Source organism: Onychomys torridus, chromosome 3 (assembly GCF_903995425.1).
Source record: "Onychomys torridus chromosome 3, mOncTor1.1, whole genome shotgun sequence".
NCBI lineage: Eukaryota > Metazoa > Chordata > Mammalia > Rodentia > Cricetidae > Onychomys > Onychomys torridus.
Window position 1 is genome coordinate 15,718,185 of NC_050445.1, and position 19,855 is coordinate 15,738,039.

General features: G+C 42.2%; 1 protein-coding gene and 1 long non-coding RNA gene across 2 annotated transcripts; one reads left to right on the top strand and one right to left on the bottom strand.

The window, feature by feature from the left end:
• Positions 1-281: 281 nt before the first annotated feature.
• LOC118580425 lies at positions 282-15,705 on the bottom strand. The gene is made up of 3 exons (XR_004944527.1): positions 15,596-15,705; positions 5,632-5,760; positions 282-1,666 (listed from the first exon to the last, which is right to left on the bottom strand). It is a non-coding gene; the product is annotated as an uncharacterized LOC118580425 (long non-coding RNA).
• Positions 15,706-15,846: 141 nt separating this feature from the next.
• Tigd2 (tigger transposable element derived 2) lies at positions 15,847-18,896 on the top strand. Its single transcript, XM_036182133.1, has 2 exons — positions 15,847-16,120; positions 16,280-18,896. The coding sequence occupies exon 2, from the start codon at positions 17,024-17,026 to the stop codon at positions 18,599-18,601; it is 1,578 nt and encodes a 525-aa protein (XP_036038026.1). The 5' UTR covers positions 15,847-16,120; positions 16,280-17,023; the 3' UTR covers positions 18,602-18,896.
• The last annotated feature ends 959 nt before the right edge of the window (positions 18,897-19,855 follow it).

The window sequence follows — 19,855 nt, forward strand, 5'->3', positions numbered from 1 at the left end:
ATCTGGCCTCAAAACACAAGCACTGGAAGCAAGGCCGGCAGATGGGATTTCACACAACCGAAAAGTTCCCCGCTGTAGAGGAAACAGCAACCCAGGTGGGGAAAAACCACTCTCAACCATGAAGTGGGTGAAGAGCCAGTGTCCAAAATATTCAGCTGGACAAGACGGCTCACACCTATAACACCAGCACTTGAGAGGCTGAGCTGGGTTTGTTATCAATCTGAAGTCAGCCTTGCATTTCAGAATGAGACTTTGATTTAAAAAAAAAAAAAGGAACAGCAGCAACAAAGATCAAGGAACTGAACTAGTAAGAAGAAAACAGATGTTATTGTGTAAAACTGGGCAAAAGATCTGATTATGCATTCTTCAAAAGGCATGCAAATGGTTAATAGAGAAATGGATAAAATACTACCTATAAAAAAAAAAGCTAAGTAAAAACCACAATGAGATATCATCCAACATCTAATATAGTAAATATTATCATAACAATCCACTGTAGTTTTAAAAGCCATGGGCACGTTTCTGCATAACCTGTGGATAATTTTTTTGTGAAGCTATGGAAGCCATGTTAAGGGTGACGTTTTAATGTGAGTACAGGACAGAAAGTATTTAAATCAACATCTAAGCCCCATGTGTTGACACATCTCTATAACACCATCCAAACTAACATAATCTAGAAAAAAATGGTTTCATAGTAAATAGTAAGCACAAGATATTCAATATTTTCTTTAAATTGTTTGAAATAAAAATTCTTCATTAATAAAATTACAAATAAAAAGGATCTTAATTGAAGTTTTCCTTTTCAGTTCAGTCCTCAGCCCCCACAGTGTTTCTTGGGAGACTAATTCCAAGATGTCCTTAAATATCAAAATGGCAAAGTATCTGCAGGTAACCTAGAAACATCCTTTTTCAACATCTGAAGTCCTCTTTAGGTCCAACTCAACATTGATAAAATATAAACACTAGCTAAAATGTTGTCTTGACAAGAACAAAAGCCTGCAAATGTTTAGTACGACATGGTTGCTTCAAGGGCAGCTGACTCCACAGTGTGGAACCTGTGCCTCTGGACCGCAGCTGTTGGCTTTAGAAAAATTCTGGTTTGGAGTTTCCAAAAAGATGTTGTCTACAGTTAGCAGTTGGGGTAGCTTAGTTCATAGTAGTGGGCATATACATAATAATTTGCATCCTTGTGGCTTAATCTGAGGTATTCCAGAGCAAGCTGGACACAGTGTGAGTAGAAGAGTCCATACCTTGGAAATGAAGGAGAATCTCACTACACTGCTACATCAGCTTTCTCTGGATGTTGGTATCTCCCTTGTCCTCTAGTAATGCCTCAGCACTTTGGCTGTCTTCTGATAAATCATGGGCTTCCAGTTGCCTTTTCTTTTTCCCCAAAGTAGAGCAAATTTTTCTTTGTTTTTTGATATAATCTGCAAGATGCCCATGATATTGTCAACCCACTGAGTATAAGACTTGAGAGAGCACAGGGATTCACAGAAGTAGCTAAACAGCTGCAGCCTTTCCTGTCTGCTTCTCTCTTCTGCTGCAAAGGGCAGGCTGTACCAACAGATTTTTCAGTTTTGTTCTGTGGAGACTGGTGAAGATTTTCCTCCAGATAAAAGTCTGCAGCACTGTTTATTATATTTCCTCAGTTGCAGAGAAGATTCTACGGAGGTAATGGAAGACAGGTAAGCTTTGTGTTCTGGGGAACTATTTGTAATAAAGTTTGGTGGTTTCCTTTCCTTTTCTCCTCCCCTTTTCCTTTATGATCCCTTTCCTTCCCTCCCCTCCTCTCCCCCTCCCATCCCTTCCCTTCCTTCCCCTTCCTGTGCTGGGGACAGAACCTGGGGCTCTGCATAAGGTTGGCAAGTGTTCTGCCACTAAGTTTCAGCCTCAGTCTGAGAAAAGACAATTTTGTACACAAATGGAAGGATTTATGAAGCTTTTCTTAGAAATATTAAAGGCGCTCATAAAAACGCTGTCTGCACTTTCGTATAAAATTGTGCATTAACAGTTTCTCAGTCCCTTCAGCACTTTAGGCTGTAAACAAGCTTGGAAATAAACAGTCTCAGCACTGGGCTCAGAGAGTTGTCAACTATGAAGCTCATATAACTAATTAACCCCACACATCTTCAAGTGACTGCAAGTTCCAATGTGTTTACTCAAAATAGAACCACATTACACATTTGCATGTAATCACAGTAAGGAAAGGAGGGCTGACTGTCTTTAATTAGTAATCTAATTAAAGCTAATACTTAAAAGAAAATAGTGGCTAAAAACAATAAAACACAGCTCACAGTATTAACGTGAACAGTAGTGAAAGAAGATTTTATTGTTTTTAAATCATCCATCTAATTCAGGAAAACACTTTCAAGAAGCACTGCTTCAGAAACAGCCAGAGTCCTGGTGGAGGGACACACTCCACAGAGGTAGGAGCATCTCTGTGAGTTTGAAGCCAGCCTGGTCTACATTTCAAGCCCTGGGCCAGCCAAGGCTAGTAGTGAGACCCTGTCTCAAAACAAAAACAAAAATAAAAACAAAAACTCCAAACAAACTCAAAATAACTACAGTGAAGTCTGATGCTGCAGTTCAGTTTGAGACAACCCTCAAGCAACCATACTTCCACACTTTTAACACTCTGTTCGAGGGGACATTAGTACACTCGAGAATATGGCTCTGGCAAGCCTTGCCCTTCTTCCCAATTCCTTCTGCCTTGTTAAAACCCTTAGATTACATTCCTAAAACTAGCCATCAAGGTCTATTCCTTATTTGGCTATTTCTTCCTCCCAAGGCTGACTACAAGGTTCTGCTATGGAAGTATTGAAATCCAGAAATCAAAAGAAACCTTTGGCTCACTTCATTAACACTCCCAATTAAAACTAAGCACCTCATCCTAACATGGAGTTTCCCATTTTACATTTATAAACTGCCATTTTCCTATGTGCCACGTCTACCTTCTCTCTATCCAGAGGGAGACCTTTGTCCCTCCAGGACAAAAACCCCAGTCTCCTTCTCCCTCATCCTCTATCTCCCTTTCCACTGCATCCTAGCCCATTCTAACACAGACCTCCCCTTTTCTCTTATTAAAAAATGACACCTGCAAGATCATTGGCTGCTGTTTTTCTGCCTGAGTCAGAAAGCGGCCACTTTAACTTTTCTCCCCTGCTTAATAAAGGAGCTCTCTGTGAAAACAGGTGTTTGATGCCTAATGGAGGGTCCAGGGTCAGGAAGGAAGCCCCCACTGAGTATACACACATGGGGGGGGGGCTCCTTCACTGTTCAGCTAAGTTTAGCTAGTGAAGTGTGGTGGTCCCTGCAAATGCTTACTGCCAGCAGAGAAATGATCTGCAAGAGGCAAGAAGGAAATCCGGTTCAACATGACTTAGCCAGGTGGCTCAAGCTTCTAGAGTCCTACACTGGGAAGTTTACTTTAGACATATATAAGTGCAGTACAGTTTTGGAAAAAAATTTCCTGGTAACAATTATATCAATATCAATGAAGCTTAAGATATGACTACATAGAAACTCCTTTGCTGAGTACATGTCACCTCTACCATAAAAATGGATTCTGCTGGAGAGATGGCTCGGCAGTTAAGAGCATTGGCCGCTCTTCCAAAGGTTCTGAGTTCAATTCCCAGCAAGGACATGGTGGCTCAGAACCATCTGTAATGAGATCTGGTGCCCTCTTCTGGCATGCAGGCAGAACACTGCATATGTAATAAAAATGGATTCTACAGCTTGGTCTCTGACGAAGAAAGCATAGAGGTTAGCAGGGTAAAGAGTACAAACGACATCTCTAAAAGGATGAGTTCTATTGCCTGAGAAGCAATGCTTGAGACAAAGGCCAAAGGAGGAAGAGTCTGTGATCAACACAATAGTCTGGGGGATTCAGCTGTGGCTGGCCTGGCAGCTAGCAGAGATTGTCATGCTTTTAACTACACCCTCTCCCAGCCTTCTGAGTGGAGAACAGCTAGCTATACATACACATTCCATCCATTGAAGAGACAAGCTTGCCTGCTTAACATTCTTGTTTTCCCTAGTGCTTATCTGTGAGCTCATTCCCTCTACAGTGAAGTCACCAAAGAAAAATCAGTAATGGCAGTTTATACCTGAACTATTAGAAAATAACCACAGTTTAGAATGAACAAAATATGTCCTTTCCAATAAGCCACAGGAATTATTTGGTAGTCCTTAGCCATAGACAAATAGAACTCACTTAGAAATAAATAAAGAATTCCATTTAAAGCAAAATTGTTTCATACCCTAAAACAGCAGTGCCTCTTCGTAAATTTGAATACTGGACTGTTAGCTTCCTTTTAAATATACATTTTACAATTATTTCATTCACAGAAACTGAAATAATAGAAAAGAGCTATTAAGTGAGGAAAATCTTGTTCACATAAAAATTCCTTATATCACTTGAGTTTGAAATGTGGGCTACATTACGTCTGTGCATGTGTGTTTACATGTGTATAAAAGTAACACAGATTTCCATATACAAAAGGTAGTCTTTGGCCACCAACCTTGGGGGGTTAGTCAGAGCTTACATGTCATCTGGGTAATATCTCAGCACCCCCCAAAAAATCATAGAGAACTGAGAAAGAGCTGGACCTGGTCTAAGATCTGCTGAGTATTCTGGCAGCATTCTTTTTTATCTTTGTACAGAAGATAAAACAGTTACAATAAGTAACACAATGCTCAGTCCTGGTCACAGTGTCTGTTGGTTCAGGCTCACTGGCCCTTGCTTGTGCTGTCCTGCATCTTGAGGGATGGCAGCACTTTACTGTAAAGCACTTGGAGAGGCTGCTCCCCAAAGTGACAGTTCTGCCTCCAGCAAGACTGGGCTTCCTTTGTGCTCCTACAATGTGAACCGTGTCCTTGTCCTACAGGCCACTAAAACATAAAGTGGTTTGTTACAAAGAAAACTGATCACAAGACAGTTGCAAATCCTGCCCCCTCCATTCAGAAACTACAGGCTTCTCTTTGCCTTGTCTGACCCTGCCCTTCTTCAGCCTCTGAGTGCACATCTCTGGCTCTGGGCTGAAATTGGCCCAGGCCCACTTCTGTGCTGCAAGAACACACACTAAGGCATTTTAAAAACACCCCGAAAAATAGTAATCAGTGTAAATAGAAAACAAGGGTCTTAGAAAATAAAAGAAAACCAAGACTAGGGATGTATGTAGTTCAATGATGGAGCATTTGCCCAGCACACTTGATACCATGGGTTTGATTCTCAGCAACAATAAAAGCAAAAAGGAAACAAAACAACACACTTTAGCTGGACACAGTGGCAAAGGATTGTATCTGAGTGCTTTGGAGGGTAAGGTAGGAGGGACACAGAGGTAAGGCAAATGGGTCACACAGGAAGCCATTGTCTCAAAAAGAGAACACAATACAACACAACACAACACACACACACACACAGAACAAATAAACACAACACAACACAACACAACACACACACACACAGAACAAATAAACAAAGGAGGAAACAAAACAGAAGGAAAGAGGAAGCCGTCAGAACATTGGCAACAAGCTTTCCTGTGCAATATAACAGACCAGCCACTGCTCTGGGTACTCCAGGGGCTTCACACATCAAATTCTAATAAAAAATATAAGGAAGGTAGATACCTCGGTGAGCCTCCACTTTGCAGATGGCACAGGATGCAGAGGAGCTGGGATATGTGCCACGAAGGCAGGAGTCACGCTCAGGCAAGCCCATCCAGAGGACACACTCTTAATTCTGCTTCCAAGTAGAAACTGATAAGAATAAAAAATATACTGTAAGAATCAGTATACATATCATAAATGGAAGTCTATGTTACTGTAGGTGACAGTGCCTATTTCTTTGTCTGTCTGTTTGACTGTCTGTCTAGCTGAAATGTACACTCTTCATGCTGCCCAGGCTTATGGGGAATTCTTTCTACCTCAGCCTCTCCGATACCTGGGACTGACTGCAGGAGAGCACCATTGTGTCCAGTTTTCTTGGTCTCTTTAAGACAGATTTACTTAGAAGTGGCTCTGGTTTCTGATATTAGGTCCTGAACTGAGAAGGCCTTTATCAAAACAATAAACAGCATGAGTCTCAAAAGCTTTGTGTGGTGATCAGTCACAGACACTCTTACAAGTGCTTACAAAAAAAGTCTTTGCTTTCAAAGCCATTGGTCAATGACCAGTTAAATGAACCCGAGGGACCAAAGGAAGGAAATGTCACTGCTGAAGACTGGTAGCCATATATGGACTGGCACACAAGCCCCCGCCTTCAGGCTCATTACTCACCTTCATCGCTGGCAGTTCTAGAAGACCCAAGAGGACATGACTTGGGGGCAGCTGCTTATGTAGCTCCTTCCAACTTCAGTTTTAGTTACTGAAATCAGAGGTATTTCCTTGAGCCAATCCTCCCTGAATTTAAATGGCACGAACTGAAAACACCTTGAAGGACTCTCAGACCATATAGCTATTAAAGTCAGAGCTGTGTGTCTCAGAGCTGTGAACTGGAGCGAAAGCTAAGGTATCTAAGAAGGAATACACAAAGTAGACACCATCCCTCCCTCACCAAAAGAGAGGGGTGCAAGAAAGGCACCCAAAAAGAACCTGAGGCATGTCCTTCCAGCAAGCAAGGTCATGTTCAGAGACAAAGGGGGTCATGCCAGAGCTCTGTGGCAAGCCCCGTTGGGTGCAATAACTGTAAATGATAACAGTCTGTGTCTAAACATCCAAGTCCTTAGTGAGAGAGAAAGGGACACAGACATGAAGTCTCCTGTTACAGAAAAATTAGAAAGCTGTCATAGAAAATTATTAAGTACAGTTGGTTGGTGAATTTGGGTAAACAGCTGCTGTTGGGAGAATGAGATTTTCAGTGGTCAAAAGGAAAAATTTAAAGTTTACCTTTACCAGTGTATCTGCCTATAATCACCTAATCCTTTGCTCAGAAGTTCGAGTTTCTCATCACTAACCATGAAGGAGTTGGCACTCCATGTTCCTGACAGGATGCAGAATGAACAGCTCATTATTTGCAAAGTGTTTTTTGTTTAGGTTGATGACAAGCAGCCTTTACATCTACCCTCCAGTCACAGCAAACTTGCCAGCTACAGGAGCAACTTAGAAGAAACTACAAAAAAAAATCAGAAAACCAGAGAAAAATAAACTAAAACTGAACGTTGGAATCCAGGGTTAGTTATCAATTATAACAAACACATCACACCATATACCATGTTCTTAACAGGGGAAGCTAGAAAAGTTGGGGGGCGGGGTATGTTGTAACTGGGTACTTTCAGGTCATTTTCTGTAAGCAATCACTATGCAAAAGAGTAAAGCTTAGGGTTGGGGATTTAGCTCAGTGGTAGAAAGTAAAGCTTCCTAATTAAAACAAAAGCAGTCTATCATCTTCCCAACTCAGTTCATCAAATTTGAAATTTGATATGTTTTAGGTATGAGAATGATTATAAATGTATGAAGTATAGTAACAATATAATGAAAGAGCTAACATGTGTCACATGCATGTTTCCCTACATGCAGGCTCATATAGCCCAGGCTGGCCCAGGGCTTTCAACATAACTTAGACAAAATTCCTGAAGTTCTGACCTTCCTCCCTCCACCTTTGATAATATTCTGTATCTTTATGAGGAGCATGCTTGAGATAGGCAGAATGTAACAGCAATGATGATGTCTTCAAACATTTCATTATAAACACAAAGTATCCGTAAAACACACATATAAATGTCCACAAGTACAGACGCACAGTGAGACAGAGATGACACAGATTAATGTTAACTTTCATATTTAAATGGACAGCACAGATGGTTCATTTTACTACCCTTTTAACTTTTCTGAAAATGAGTTTTTTCCTTCGCAAAAATTTTGGAGAGTGTGGGGAGTTCTTCAGAGAGACTTCCCAGTGGCAGAGTTGTGTTCCTCCAGATGCTGTGGTGTGGCAGCATAAGCAGCAACGGAAGGAACACACTCTCTTCAAATAGCTGGGAAGAAACAAACAACCATCGTGGAAACACCTTTCACAGAGGCATCCATATCAGCCTCACAGGGAGATCCTAGTATCTGAGATGACCAAGTCTGGCTTGGCCAGCATAGCAGAACACTAGCCTCACTGATCCAGGGTGTATCTTTCGAGAGACACTCAAAGGTAACAACAGTAAGGCAGGCTGGCCCATGCCCCACACACTAGTATCGCCAGAGTGAAGCAGGGAGCACATGGAAGACAGAGGCTACAATCAGACCCTCCTCACACTCAGCCTGCTGACTTACAAAAGTTTCTGCCTACCGAGGCCACATCCTTGTCTGATACAGTGCATTAATAATGCAAATGTTGAACTGTTTTTAAGAATTCCGTAAGATAATACAGAGAGAGGTGGCTTTCACACAGGCGGCCGGAAGTCAGTGCAGAGGCTCTTCCTCTTTAATGTCACACCTCTGATTTTCTTCCGAAGGGGCCCAGTTCAGCTGCTTTCCTGGCAGGGTGTCCTTGGTGATCAGATGGCCAGGGGTGTGAGTTGGGTTAGCCAATTGTCAACAGGAGGTGTTGGAGCTTTTAGTACAGTCCCTTTAAAGTTTCCACTGGTGCTGTAGAGGCATGACTATTTGGGGGTAACCGACCACTTTCAGACTGAATTGGTGGCCTGCTCCATGTAAATACATACCTGATACTGTAAACCTAGCCAAAACCCATGGCTGGGGAGGAAACAGACTGGGATGCTGAAGAGGAGAAAAGGAGCTGAGCGGCCCCACTCACCACTCTCTGCTTTTTGACGGCAGACTTAATGTGACCAGCTGCTTCATGCTCCTGCTGTTACCTCCCCATCCTCACCTCACCCCCCCCCCCCCCACTGTAGTGGATAGGCCACTCAAACTGTGAGCAGACATAATCCCTTCCTTCTTTAAACTGATTTTGTTAGGGTATTTTGCCACAACAATGAGAAAAGTAACTAATAACACAGGCTAACTCTACACTTCATTGTACACATAGCAGATTGATACATAACTCAGTTCTGAAAGAAAAAAAAAAGCTGTATCACACTGCGAATTTATCAAGCAAACTAGGACCATTTAAGCATCTGGAAAAATACACCAGAGTAAGGAAATGATGAGATACTCTGACATCTAACACAGCAATGACTATGGCCTCACTGGCCCATCCTCTGTACAGCAGAGAATGCCTAACTGTCCCAGGAGCTTTGTGTTGGCTCTGTCTCCACTGCTGATGCTACCTACTTGAATTGTCACCCATCCATCTTCCTGCTCATCTATGCACAGCACAGCACCTCCACAGCCTCCACAGCCCCACACCTCTGTTCTGCAGTTCAACTGGACCCTGAAGTAAAGCTCAAGCCTGTATCAGGAAACCTTCAGCAGATCTCTGGTGAAGTTCATTATGTAACTCTCATGGAGATTCTCTGCATCTTCTCAGCCTCCTGCTTGCCTTTTATTGGGCGCCCTAGAATTCCTTGAACCCTGCTGTAACCTCTGTATCCATTCTGTAATCAACATATACAGAGATATGTTTGCTGTGTGATGTGTGAGAGGAGAGTTAGTCATTAAGAAGGGAATAAAAGAGCCTAAGTTTGCTAATTGATCTCTATCAAGGGAAATCAGAACTATGTGGCAAAATGCAGCCAATGAACCAATAAACCTATAAATTCATTGTAATTCAATTAATTCTTACATGATGGGATGACAATACATGTCTATGCTTCTGACACAGCATATCCAGGACAGTTTTTTTTTTTTTTTTTTTGTGTGTGTGTGTGTGTGTGTGTGTGTGTGTGTGTGTGTAGTTGTATTCTCCTGGTTTGACACTACTATTGTAATCTTGAAGCAGAGCAGCTACACACAACCCTCATGAGGTCAGGACTATTAAAGTTAGCTCACAGAGAGAAGGCAGTTGCTCACCAGGATCATGAGGCCTTCACAAGATTGAGCCTATTAATATTCCCTATGGAGGGAATGGATAGCTCCTAAGGTGGACAGGCCTTATAAGGTTCTAGAGGCTTGAGAGGATCTTGTTCTTCATGTGGTTATAGAAGGGGTAAACTATTGACTGGGGTGGATTCTTCTTTGGAAATGCACTGCCTGTAAACTGTACGGAGGACTTTCTGACCTTTGTATATCCTAAGCCCCTATAAGTAACTTGAATTAATGCATTGATTTACCAAGCTGGACTTGTACATACTGTTGGTACCCTTCTTTCTGGGGTAAATAGATATTTCTTAATGTTTCCCCAGGAAAAGATACACAACAATATAGTTCACAGTTCAAATATTACTCTATTCCTTGTATCCTACTTAGCTATAGTTACTAGAATCGCAATAGGTACATGTTGTGCATTTTATGTGTGCTCATGCAATGAGAAATTAAAGTATCTTAGGAAATCTGTAGGGGCAATAACTAACCCCCAACCTCTCCACCAGATGCAAGTATTCTCTTGTTTACCAAGGTGGAGCTTTGCGTGTTTATCAGAGAGCAGTACTTCCAATCCCTCAGGTAACTCATGCCCACTTATCCAGAAATAACATGATGCCATTTTGGAGTAAACATTACCTTATGCTAGTATCCATGACCACTAATGAAAAGAAGGTAGGTCAATAATAATGATGATAATGATGGTGGTTTAGCTAGTCCCTTGTTGTTAGAGGAGGAAAGTGTCACAAAGAGAAAATAAATAAAAATGTACTATGAACTACAAAAAAAAAAAAAAAAAAAGAAAAGAAAAAAAAGAAAAGAAAAGAAAAAAAAAAAGAACCCAGGAGGAGCTTTATTTTAGCACCAGGGAAGCTGATTGCAGACTTCAACCTCCAAAATTGTAATGTAATACAATACTGTTTTAATCATTGACTTTTTGGTATTTTGTTAAAGAGAAAAATGAGAATTTTCAATTCTACAAATGAAACTAGATAACATAATTGCTCTTTAGATTTTTGTCAACTTAACACAAATCTAGACATAGTCATAGTTATTCTCAATTGAGAAATAGCCTCCATCAGAGTGGCCTGTGGCTGTGAGGTTTTTTTTTTTTTTAATTGCTAATCGATGTAGGAGGGCCCAGCCCACTGTGGGCCTTGCCACTCCTGAACTAGAAGACTGGGCTGTATAAGAAAGGCAGTTGAAAAATCCAGAGGAAGCAAGCCAGTAAGGGACATTCCTCAACAGCCTCTGAATTAGTTCCTGCCTCTAGGTTCCTGTCTTGATTTCTTAAGTTGGCTTCTCTCACTGATGGATTGTAACCTTTAAGGCAAATAAACTCTTTCATCCTCAAGTTACTTTTGGACTTGGCATGTATCACAACAACTGGAAAACAAACTAGGACATACGGTTTCCCCCTCTAGAACCGTTCCTCTATCTTATTCTAGCTAGAAATGTCTGATTCTTATTTCTATTTGAGGAACTCACACATTTCAGTGCTCTCCCCCAAGGCCTTCAGCCCAGCCTATCCACATCTCCAAGTTTCAAAGTCTTTGAAAGGCAGGGCAATATGCTAATCTTCTGTGACATCCACTGTAAGCTTTACAGTATACTTTGTAGTGTTCACACATTCAGTATCTGTTAAGTCTTGTTTTTTCTTGGAAAATCTTGGGATCTGTCTAAATATTAGGACAAAAAAATAAGTATTGCCCAAGTGCTATGAGAAAAAAAAATAAAGTGTTGAAAATGGGAGCATAGTGGCTGAAGAGATGGATCAGTGGTTAAGGGTACTTGTTGCTCTTGCAAAAGACCCAGGTTCAGTTCCCAGCACCCAAATGGTATCTCTCAACCATTTGTAACTTTACTTCCTAGGATCTGATGCTGTCTTCTGACTTCTGTGGGCACCAAGCATACAAGTGACTCATATACATGTGGGCAAAGCATCCACACACATAAAATAAAAATAAATAAATCTAAAAAAATAATAAAGAAAAATGTGTGCTGTGGGACATGATTTCACGCCTCCTGTGACAAACATTTACATTCATTTTATAAGACATGTTTGTTCTTGTTGGGTGTCAGAACACAGCTATAGAACCCAGCCTGGTCAGTGTAACCTGCAAATCTGGAACTGGCCTTCTGCCTTGCTTTCAAGCTTTCTTAGATATAATCTATAGTATGTGCCAGATAATTGTGTTTAAATTAGTCTGTCCTGAGAAATTTCTGGTTAAGGGCTGCTCTGTCAATATTTAGAATGTTTATTTACATGTTTAGTAGTTTATTTACATGTTTTTCTGAACTCAAACAACCTTCATTGGATCATTGTTGTAGATGTAACCGTCTTGTTAAATAAGAAACACAGAACCAATTGCAGAGTTAAAAACCACAAGGTCAGAGCAAGAGCGGAAAACCTTACCCTTCACTGCTTCTACTGTTCTTCCTCTCCACAAGAGAGCTACCTCTGTGTGTCCTATCTTTTTTATAGATTTTCTGTTCTGTTTTCTCATTGGTTGTAAACCCAGCCACATGACCTCCTCATCAATGCCTGTTTGTACAGACCTCCAGGTCTTCTATGGTTGATATTGAGATTAAAGGCGTGTGTCTGCCATGTTGGCTGTGTCCTTGAACACACTAAGATCTACCTAGCTCTGCCTCCCAAGTGCTGGGATTAAAGGCATGCACCACTACCGCTCAGCTTCTGCTCTGGCTTGCTCTGACCTCAAGGCAACTTTATTAACATACAAATAAAATCATTTTTCAATACAAATAAAATATCATTATACATTGTTTTCTTTGTTACATCTGTGTATAAAAGCACACTGAAACTGAAGTAAGCTTGTCTACAACATCAGACTATGGTCTGCCCACTTTTTCAGGTCCTCAGAACCCAGGTCCAGCAAACAAGATCCACACAGGTCAGCCAAAAAGTTGACAATCGTGAGGATAAACTAGCTGCTTGGAGTATTTTCAGAATGTCCACATCAAATGAACCATGTTCAATGTCTGATGATCACAGTGGATTTATAGTGTTCTCATGACTAGAAAACCATTTTGGTAGGCTGGTGTTAAATATTCTAGTTCAATAAAGGACAAGCTTAATTATGCAGGAACAAATAATCCTAGCATTTTTTTTTTCTTTGTGTGTCTTTGAGTTGAGTATTTCCACTTGGTAGTTTGGTAGCATAGGGTGAGCACCCTGCCTTAAAGCCAGAATGATATAGATTCTGCCCACAAACTTTTAAGTTAGCCTTTGTTTCATACATCAACAGAGGTGACAGTCATCTCACAAAACGTTTAAAGGATTAAGAGATGGTATAGATGAGATGGAAATAAAAATTAATGGCAGACAAAATGTCTCTCTATTACTTGTTTGAGACAGGATCCCACTATGCATTGTAGGCTGGCCTGGAACTTTCTAGGTAGCCTGGGCTAAATTTTCTGATTCTCCTACCTTTTGAGTGTTGGAATTACAGGGACAAATCATGTCTCATGTCTTTAAATTACAAGATAAACTGCAATGAATTTTAAGACTTTTTTTTTTTAAAGACAAAGAGTACACAATCACTCCAATAATAAAATAAATAAAAGTCCAACAATTCCCAAAGCATTTGTGGAGGAAGGAAAGAGATTTGAGGCTTGGGAAATGAGAAGGTGGAGTATACCAAGATGGAGGGAAACTATGACCTAAAGAGAGGAGATCTGGCAACGAGAAAGTCCCTGGAGCCAACAAGGCCTTCAATGAACAAGAGTATCTAATGTGCTTGCTTTTTTCTTTTCTTTTCTTTTCTTTTCTTTTCTTTTCTTTTCTTTTCTTTTCTTTTCTTTTCTTTTCTTTTCTTTTCTTTCTCTCCTCTCCTCTCCCCTCCCCTCCTCCCCTCCTCTCCTCCCCTCCTCTTCTCTTTTCTCTCTCTCTCTCTCTCTCTCTCTCTCTCTCTCTCTCTCTCTCTCTCTCTTTCTTTGATAGAGTCTTTTGTAGCCCAGGCTGGCCTCCAACTTGCTATGTAGCCTAGGATTACCTTGACTTTCTGGTCCTTCTGCTTCTATATCCTAAGAGAGCTGGATTAACGTCGTGGACTATAAGACCCCATTTATACAGTACTGGGGATGAACCCAGCACTCTGTGCAAGCTAGACAAAAAACTTTTTGTAACTATCTCTTTGTGAAAATTAATTTATTGCTTCTTTGTTGGAAACATGTCTCCCTGAGTTGCTCAGGCAGGATCCAAATCCCTGGGTGCAAGTAATCCCAAATAATTAGGACTATAGGTATCTAGCACCATGCTAAGCTGAATGAGGCTGTTTCTTCAAGGAATTTTAGGTTCACAAGAAAACTGAATAAAAGACAGCATCTACGTGCTGCTGCCCCATTATCAACACCTACACTAGGGTGGTGCTACCTATCACAACTGTGAACCTACATTGACACCATTACCACACACCATCCACAGCCGCCACCAAAACTGACTCTTGGTGGTGTGCCTCCTACACGATTAGACATGTATGGCACATGCACAATTATAGGATCACACACTTTTTAGGTACCTAACTTCAGACCTTACACTCTAAGATGGCCACAACCCACAACTTATCCTATCCTCCCGAACCCCTCCACCAAAAGGAGACATTTACCAGATGGAATTAACCCTGTAAAAGCACCGCCACCTTAGAGTGTTGGTAAAAGTCCGTTAAATAGTATTGAGTGACAGGAACAGCTATAAAAATAAACACCCACCAGGTAGATACACAATGACACAAAAACACTATAGAGAAGGAAATTCGCTTCCAGAAAGTGGGGTGGGTCGACAGGCAGGATTTACTTTTTTTTTGTAAAGCCAAAGTGACCCCAGGAGCCTGAGAGAAGAGGGGAAAGGGGAAAGCCAGGTAAGCTTCCATTTGGCTATGCTGGGCAACCTGATTTCCAGGAGGTTGGCAGTCTGTGATAGCCAGCTCTCCTGTCTGTTAAGCAGTGAACAGGTGCAAGTGTTTCACGCTGCTTAGAAACAAGGAGGGGAAACTAATCTGTTTAAAGCAAAGTAAAACTACCGTGAAATTGTACTTTATTCGAAATGGTCTTGCAGAAGAACTGCCAGGATTGCCCGGTTGGAAGCTAGAAGGGGGCCAGAGTTGTGGGAAGTCTACATTTAGGCAAAACTAGGTCTTGCCCAAAGCCACTGAGTGACAGCACAAATAATAGGTCAAGGGATTTTCAGCACGCCAGAAAGTGGACGGGTGGGATTCTGAGCACAGCTGCGCAAATATGTCTTGGGGGACAGAAAAGGGCTTGGAACCAGCAATCTTCCTTTGCAGAGCGAATGCTCGGTTTGATTTCCCTCTCGGAGTACTAAAAATTTTAGCAAGAATATTGCCTTGAGAAATAGAAGTTAGGATACTCCTGTTCAGGCGTTTGTGGATAATGGATTTTTTTTTTTTTTTTAAAGTACTACACTAGAGATAGAAGGAGGGAGGGAGACAGCGCCAGACCCGATCCAGGTCGAAGCCTTGAAATTCCCTTTTGACAGCAGCAGGGGCTGGTCCTTACGCTGCTGCTCCGGCATTATTAGGTCCTCGGCGAGCCTCCGCCATGCCCGCCCGCCCTGGTACCGGACTCCGTGCCGCCGCAGCGGCAGAGGACAGCGAACAGGCGCCGTGCGCGCTCCCTGGACACCCGGAGACCCGGGTCTTACCGGAATGCAGACCGAGCGATTGCAATTCCGGTCCTTGCAAGCCGTGGACGCAAAACCCCGTCACCGCGAACGAGCCTGTGATGCCCCCTGCTGGCCAGACGAATAGTAGTCGTCAGCCCGAGGCCGCAGCGGGGCGTCCGGAGGCGGAACATTGGCCAAGCCCCGCCCCTCCCATGCAGAGGCCCCGCCCCCTCCGCGCGCTCGCCCGCGCATCCCCGCCCCCTCGCCGACACCACGTTCCTGCGGGGGCGCGCGCGCGCTCCTAATCCCCTGCCTTCCGGCTCAGCCGAGCCGCTTGCGGCGGCCAGCAGGGTCGCCTTCGCTGGGGACCTCCGTCGCTGGCTCTGCGTCACCGTCTGGTCAGGCGGAGCGATGCCCGCGCCCCGCTTCCCCGTGTCCCGCGCGCCCGGTGACCACTCGCCCGCTGCAGGGCTGCAGCCGTGACCCCCTGCCGCCGACTTTCGCCCAGCGTCCAGCTCCGAGCTCGCTGGCCCGGGCGGGGAGAGGCCCTGGTAGTGTCAGGAGGTAGGCTCTCAGCTCCCGGGTGGTGCCTGCGAGCGTTATTTGTCTGTTACCTGTCAGGTTGATAGGCAGTGATGTCCTCGACACAGTTGCAAGGGTAGGTATGAGTAATGCCGTGGACTCTGATACTGAAAAGAAAACGTGTTTGGTATTTTCCTGTAGGTTTCAGAGGCTGGAGCAGCTACTTCTGTGGTCGTGGAGATCAGCGTCCACCAGGATTACTGTATGGTCTTCACCCAGCCTGCCACCCCCTAGGCTCAGCCTTGGGTCCTGATTTCCACCAATGAAGTTTTTTTTTTTTTTAAGCCTTTCTTGAATCATGTGACATCACTTCTTGTCCGTTGTTTCTCTTTCAGTAGCCAAATCCACTAGGTGTAAGTTCCCGTTGGTTGACAGTACTGAGTTGTTTGCCTGTCCACTTGGCACTGTCGTTATGATTTTCATAAGTACTCACCCGAGTCCTTGCCTTGAAGAGAGCATTCACACTCTTGGCTGCCTGACAAAGACAACAGTCAGGCGATGATTCTCCCAGCTCCGTTTTTCTGTATGTCAAGTTTGCAAGGCTGAAAAAAACTATTTTCTTGCACATTGGCATAGGAAAAGATAAATCCTGCATTGATGGCAAAAGTTGATCACCATGAGACTGTTTTAGATTCCTTGGTAGGGCAGTATGGTTTCCAGTAAGGCTTCAGTTTATGAAAAGAGCAAGGAGGAAGGTGAGAAAATAGGGTTAATTGGAGCTATCCCGTGTCATAGGAACTTGATTAATTTCTAAAATGCAAGTGAAGAGACTCAGAGTTCCTTAGAAAGTTGTTACACCATCTATTAAGCCCCAGGGAACAGCTGAGGGCTCTTAAGCCTCCATTTTCTGTCTAAGTTGTTAATTGTCTAAAATATTAGACTGAAATGTTGGGGAAACGTAAGCGTGTGGTGTTGACAATTAAAGACAAACTTGACATCATTAAGAAGCTTGAAGAAGGCAACTCTTTTAAAAAACTTTCTGTCCTGTATGGAATTGGTGAATCCACAGTTCGAGACATTAAAAAAAACAAAGAAAGAATTATAAACTATGCCAACAGTTCAGATCCTACTAGCGGGGTGTCCAAACGTAAATCTATGAAGTCATCAACGTATGAGGAGCTTGATAGAGTTATGATAGAGTGGTTTAATCAACAGAAAACAGATGGGATCCCAGTGTCTGGGACTATCTGTGCAAAACAAGCCAAGTTCTTTTTTGATGCATTGGGGATGGAAGGTGATTTTAATGCCTCATCTGGCTGGCTCACTCGGTTTAAGCAGCGCCACGGGATTCCAAAGGCTGCTGGTAAAGGAGCAAAGTTAAAAGGGGATGAAACTGCTGCCAGTGAATTTTGTGGTAACTTTCAAGAATTTGTGGAAAGAGAAAATCTCCTACCGGAACAAATTTATGGTGCTGATCAAACTGGACTGTTCTGGAAATGTCTCCCCTCAAGGACACTGGCTTTTGACCCTGACCGGAGTACTTCGGAGTATAGGTCAAGCAGGGAGAGAATCATTATTATGTGTTGTGCAAATGCCACGGGTCTACATAAGCTTAACCTTTGTGTGGTAGGAAAAGCAAAAAGGCCCCGTGCATTCAAAGGCACTGACCTTTCCAACCTTCCTGTCACTTACTTCAGTCAGAAAAGTGCATGGATCGAGCAGTCTGTTTTCAAACAGTGGTTTGAGAAGTGCTTTGTGCCACAGGTGCAGAAGCACCTGAAATCCAAAGGGCTTCGAGAGAAAGCAGTACTGCTTTTAGATTTTCCCTCAGCACATCCAGCTGAGGACCAGCTGAGCTCCGATGATGGCAGGATAATTGTGAAATATTTGCCACCAAATGTGGCAAGTCTTATTCAACCTATGAGCCAAGGAGTTCTAACCACAGTCAAAAGATATTACAGAGCAGGACTTATCCAGAGATACATGAATGAAGGAAATGACCCAAAAATGTTCTGGAAGAATTTGACAGTGCTGGATGCAATTTATGAGGCCTCAAGAGCCTGGAACATGATACGATCAAATACCATAACCAGAGCGTGGAAAAAGCTTTTCCCTAGCAGTGAAGACAATTCAAGCATGAGCATTGATGAAGGAGCCATTTTAGCTGCTAATTTAGCAACAGTTTTACAGAATACAGAAGACTGTGAGCATGTCAACATTGAAAATATCGAGCAGTGGTTTGACTCTCGGAGTAGTGACTCAAACTGTCAGGTGTTGGCTGACATTGTAGGTGCTGAAGACCGGGCTGTGGCTGCTGAGCAGAAGCCTTCCAGGAAGACTAGGAAAGCAGAACTGAATCCAGAGAAGCATATTAGCCACAAAGCTGCACTTGAATGGACTGAAAATTTGCTGGATTATCTGGAACAACAAGATGACATGCTACTATCTGATAAGCTGGTATTGCGGAGGCTTCGGACCATTATAAGAAGAAAACAGAGGATTCAAAATAAAAATCATCTATAGCGCTCCCTTCGGTTGCTGTGTATTTTCATCTTTGTGGCTTGTCTGCAGTGGTTTTATCTAAGGCCAAATAAATGTTACCAATGATTTTAGAATTAGACGCTGCTTTGGATTACTTAAATTACAGCTCTTTGATGTTGGCTCTCAATGAGCAATGACATGGAATTCATTATCTGCTTCTAAACTGTGTTATACTAATTAGATCACAAGGTACCCAAGGCTGGGATATGTTGTATGTCTGAATTCAACATGTCTAGTGACAGGCTGTGCACACTCAATAAATCTTACTTAAATTGAATTTTGATCACTTTTTTTGAATGTCAATTTGTATAGTAAAACATATCTGGGGATGAGTTTACATTTCCCCTGGTGAGATGTTTAAGCGAGTTCAGCAATGTTTGTGCTTGAATTTTACTGCAAATTCAGTGAACTGGATAATAGCAGAGTAAATTCTTGAATAGTGCATTCTTTCTGGCAAAATTTAGGCAGCTATCTATTGAGATTGGCCATTTCTGAGTGTAGTGAAGGAAAAGGTAGTGTTAAACGTTCTGAGAGAAAGGCATGGAACTTCACCTTTATTCTAGAGACAAAAGTTTTCATTTGTGTGGAAGGTATACCAGCCTTGTCCCAAGAATATGAGCTTGAATTTCCTAAAGAATGTGTTTAGAAGAAATAAAAGGTAAGCTTTAATAACCTGTCATCTTTATTCTTTAAAAAGATGTCAGAATTTTTTTTATATGCTTGTTGGCATTTATGTATGCTATAAAGCTTAAAAAGTACGCCATTGTTTTCAAGGAAGATAATTTTTTTTTTGAATTGCTAAGAACATAAGCATATATGCAGATTGTGGAACCAGCATGAGAACTGTGAGCTGATATTCAATTGAACGTGAAGGAAATACTGGAGAAGACTCCAAATTGATGTGGGACATTACCACGGCCATGTTATTCTTATATTTTTAAAATAGGAAAATTACCCATTTCTCAGAGCTTGTAAGGATTAAATGAGTTAATACATGGCTTTTAATATTTGGGTTCTAGAAATGGGTAATCCTTGAGTGTTAGCTATGGTTCCTGTACTGCAGAAAGTATGTTTCAGCAATAGGCTGAACAGATCCAGCGTGGAACTCAGAATGATGTTTCTGCATTAGGAAACTCCTTCCATAGGAAGATGAACAAAGTATGTGTAGTTTCAGCTGAATATGATAATTACTTCAATGGAAACTAAAGGGTTAATCCTGCTTTCTCAGGGTCTATT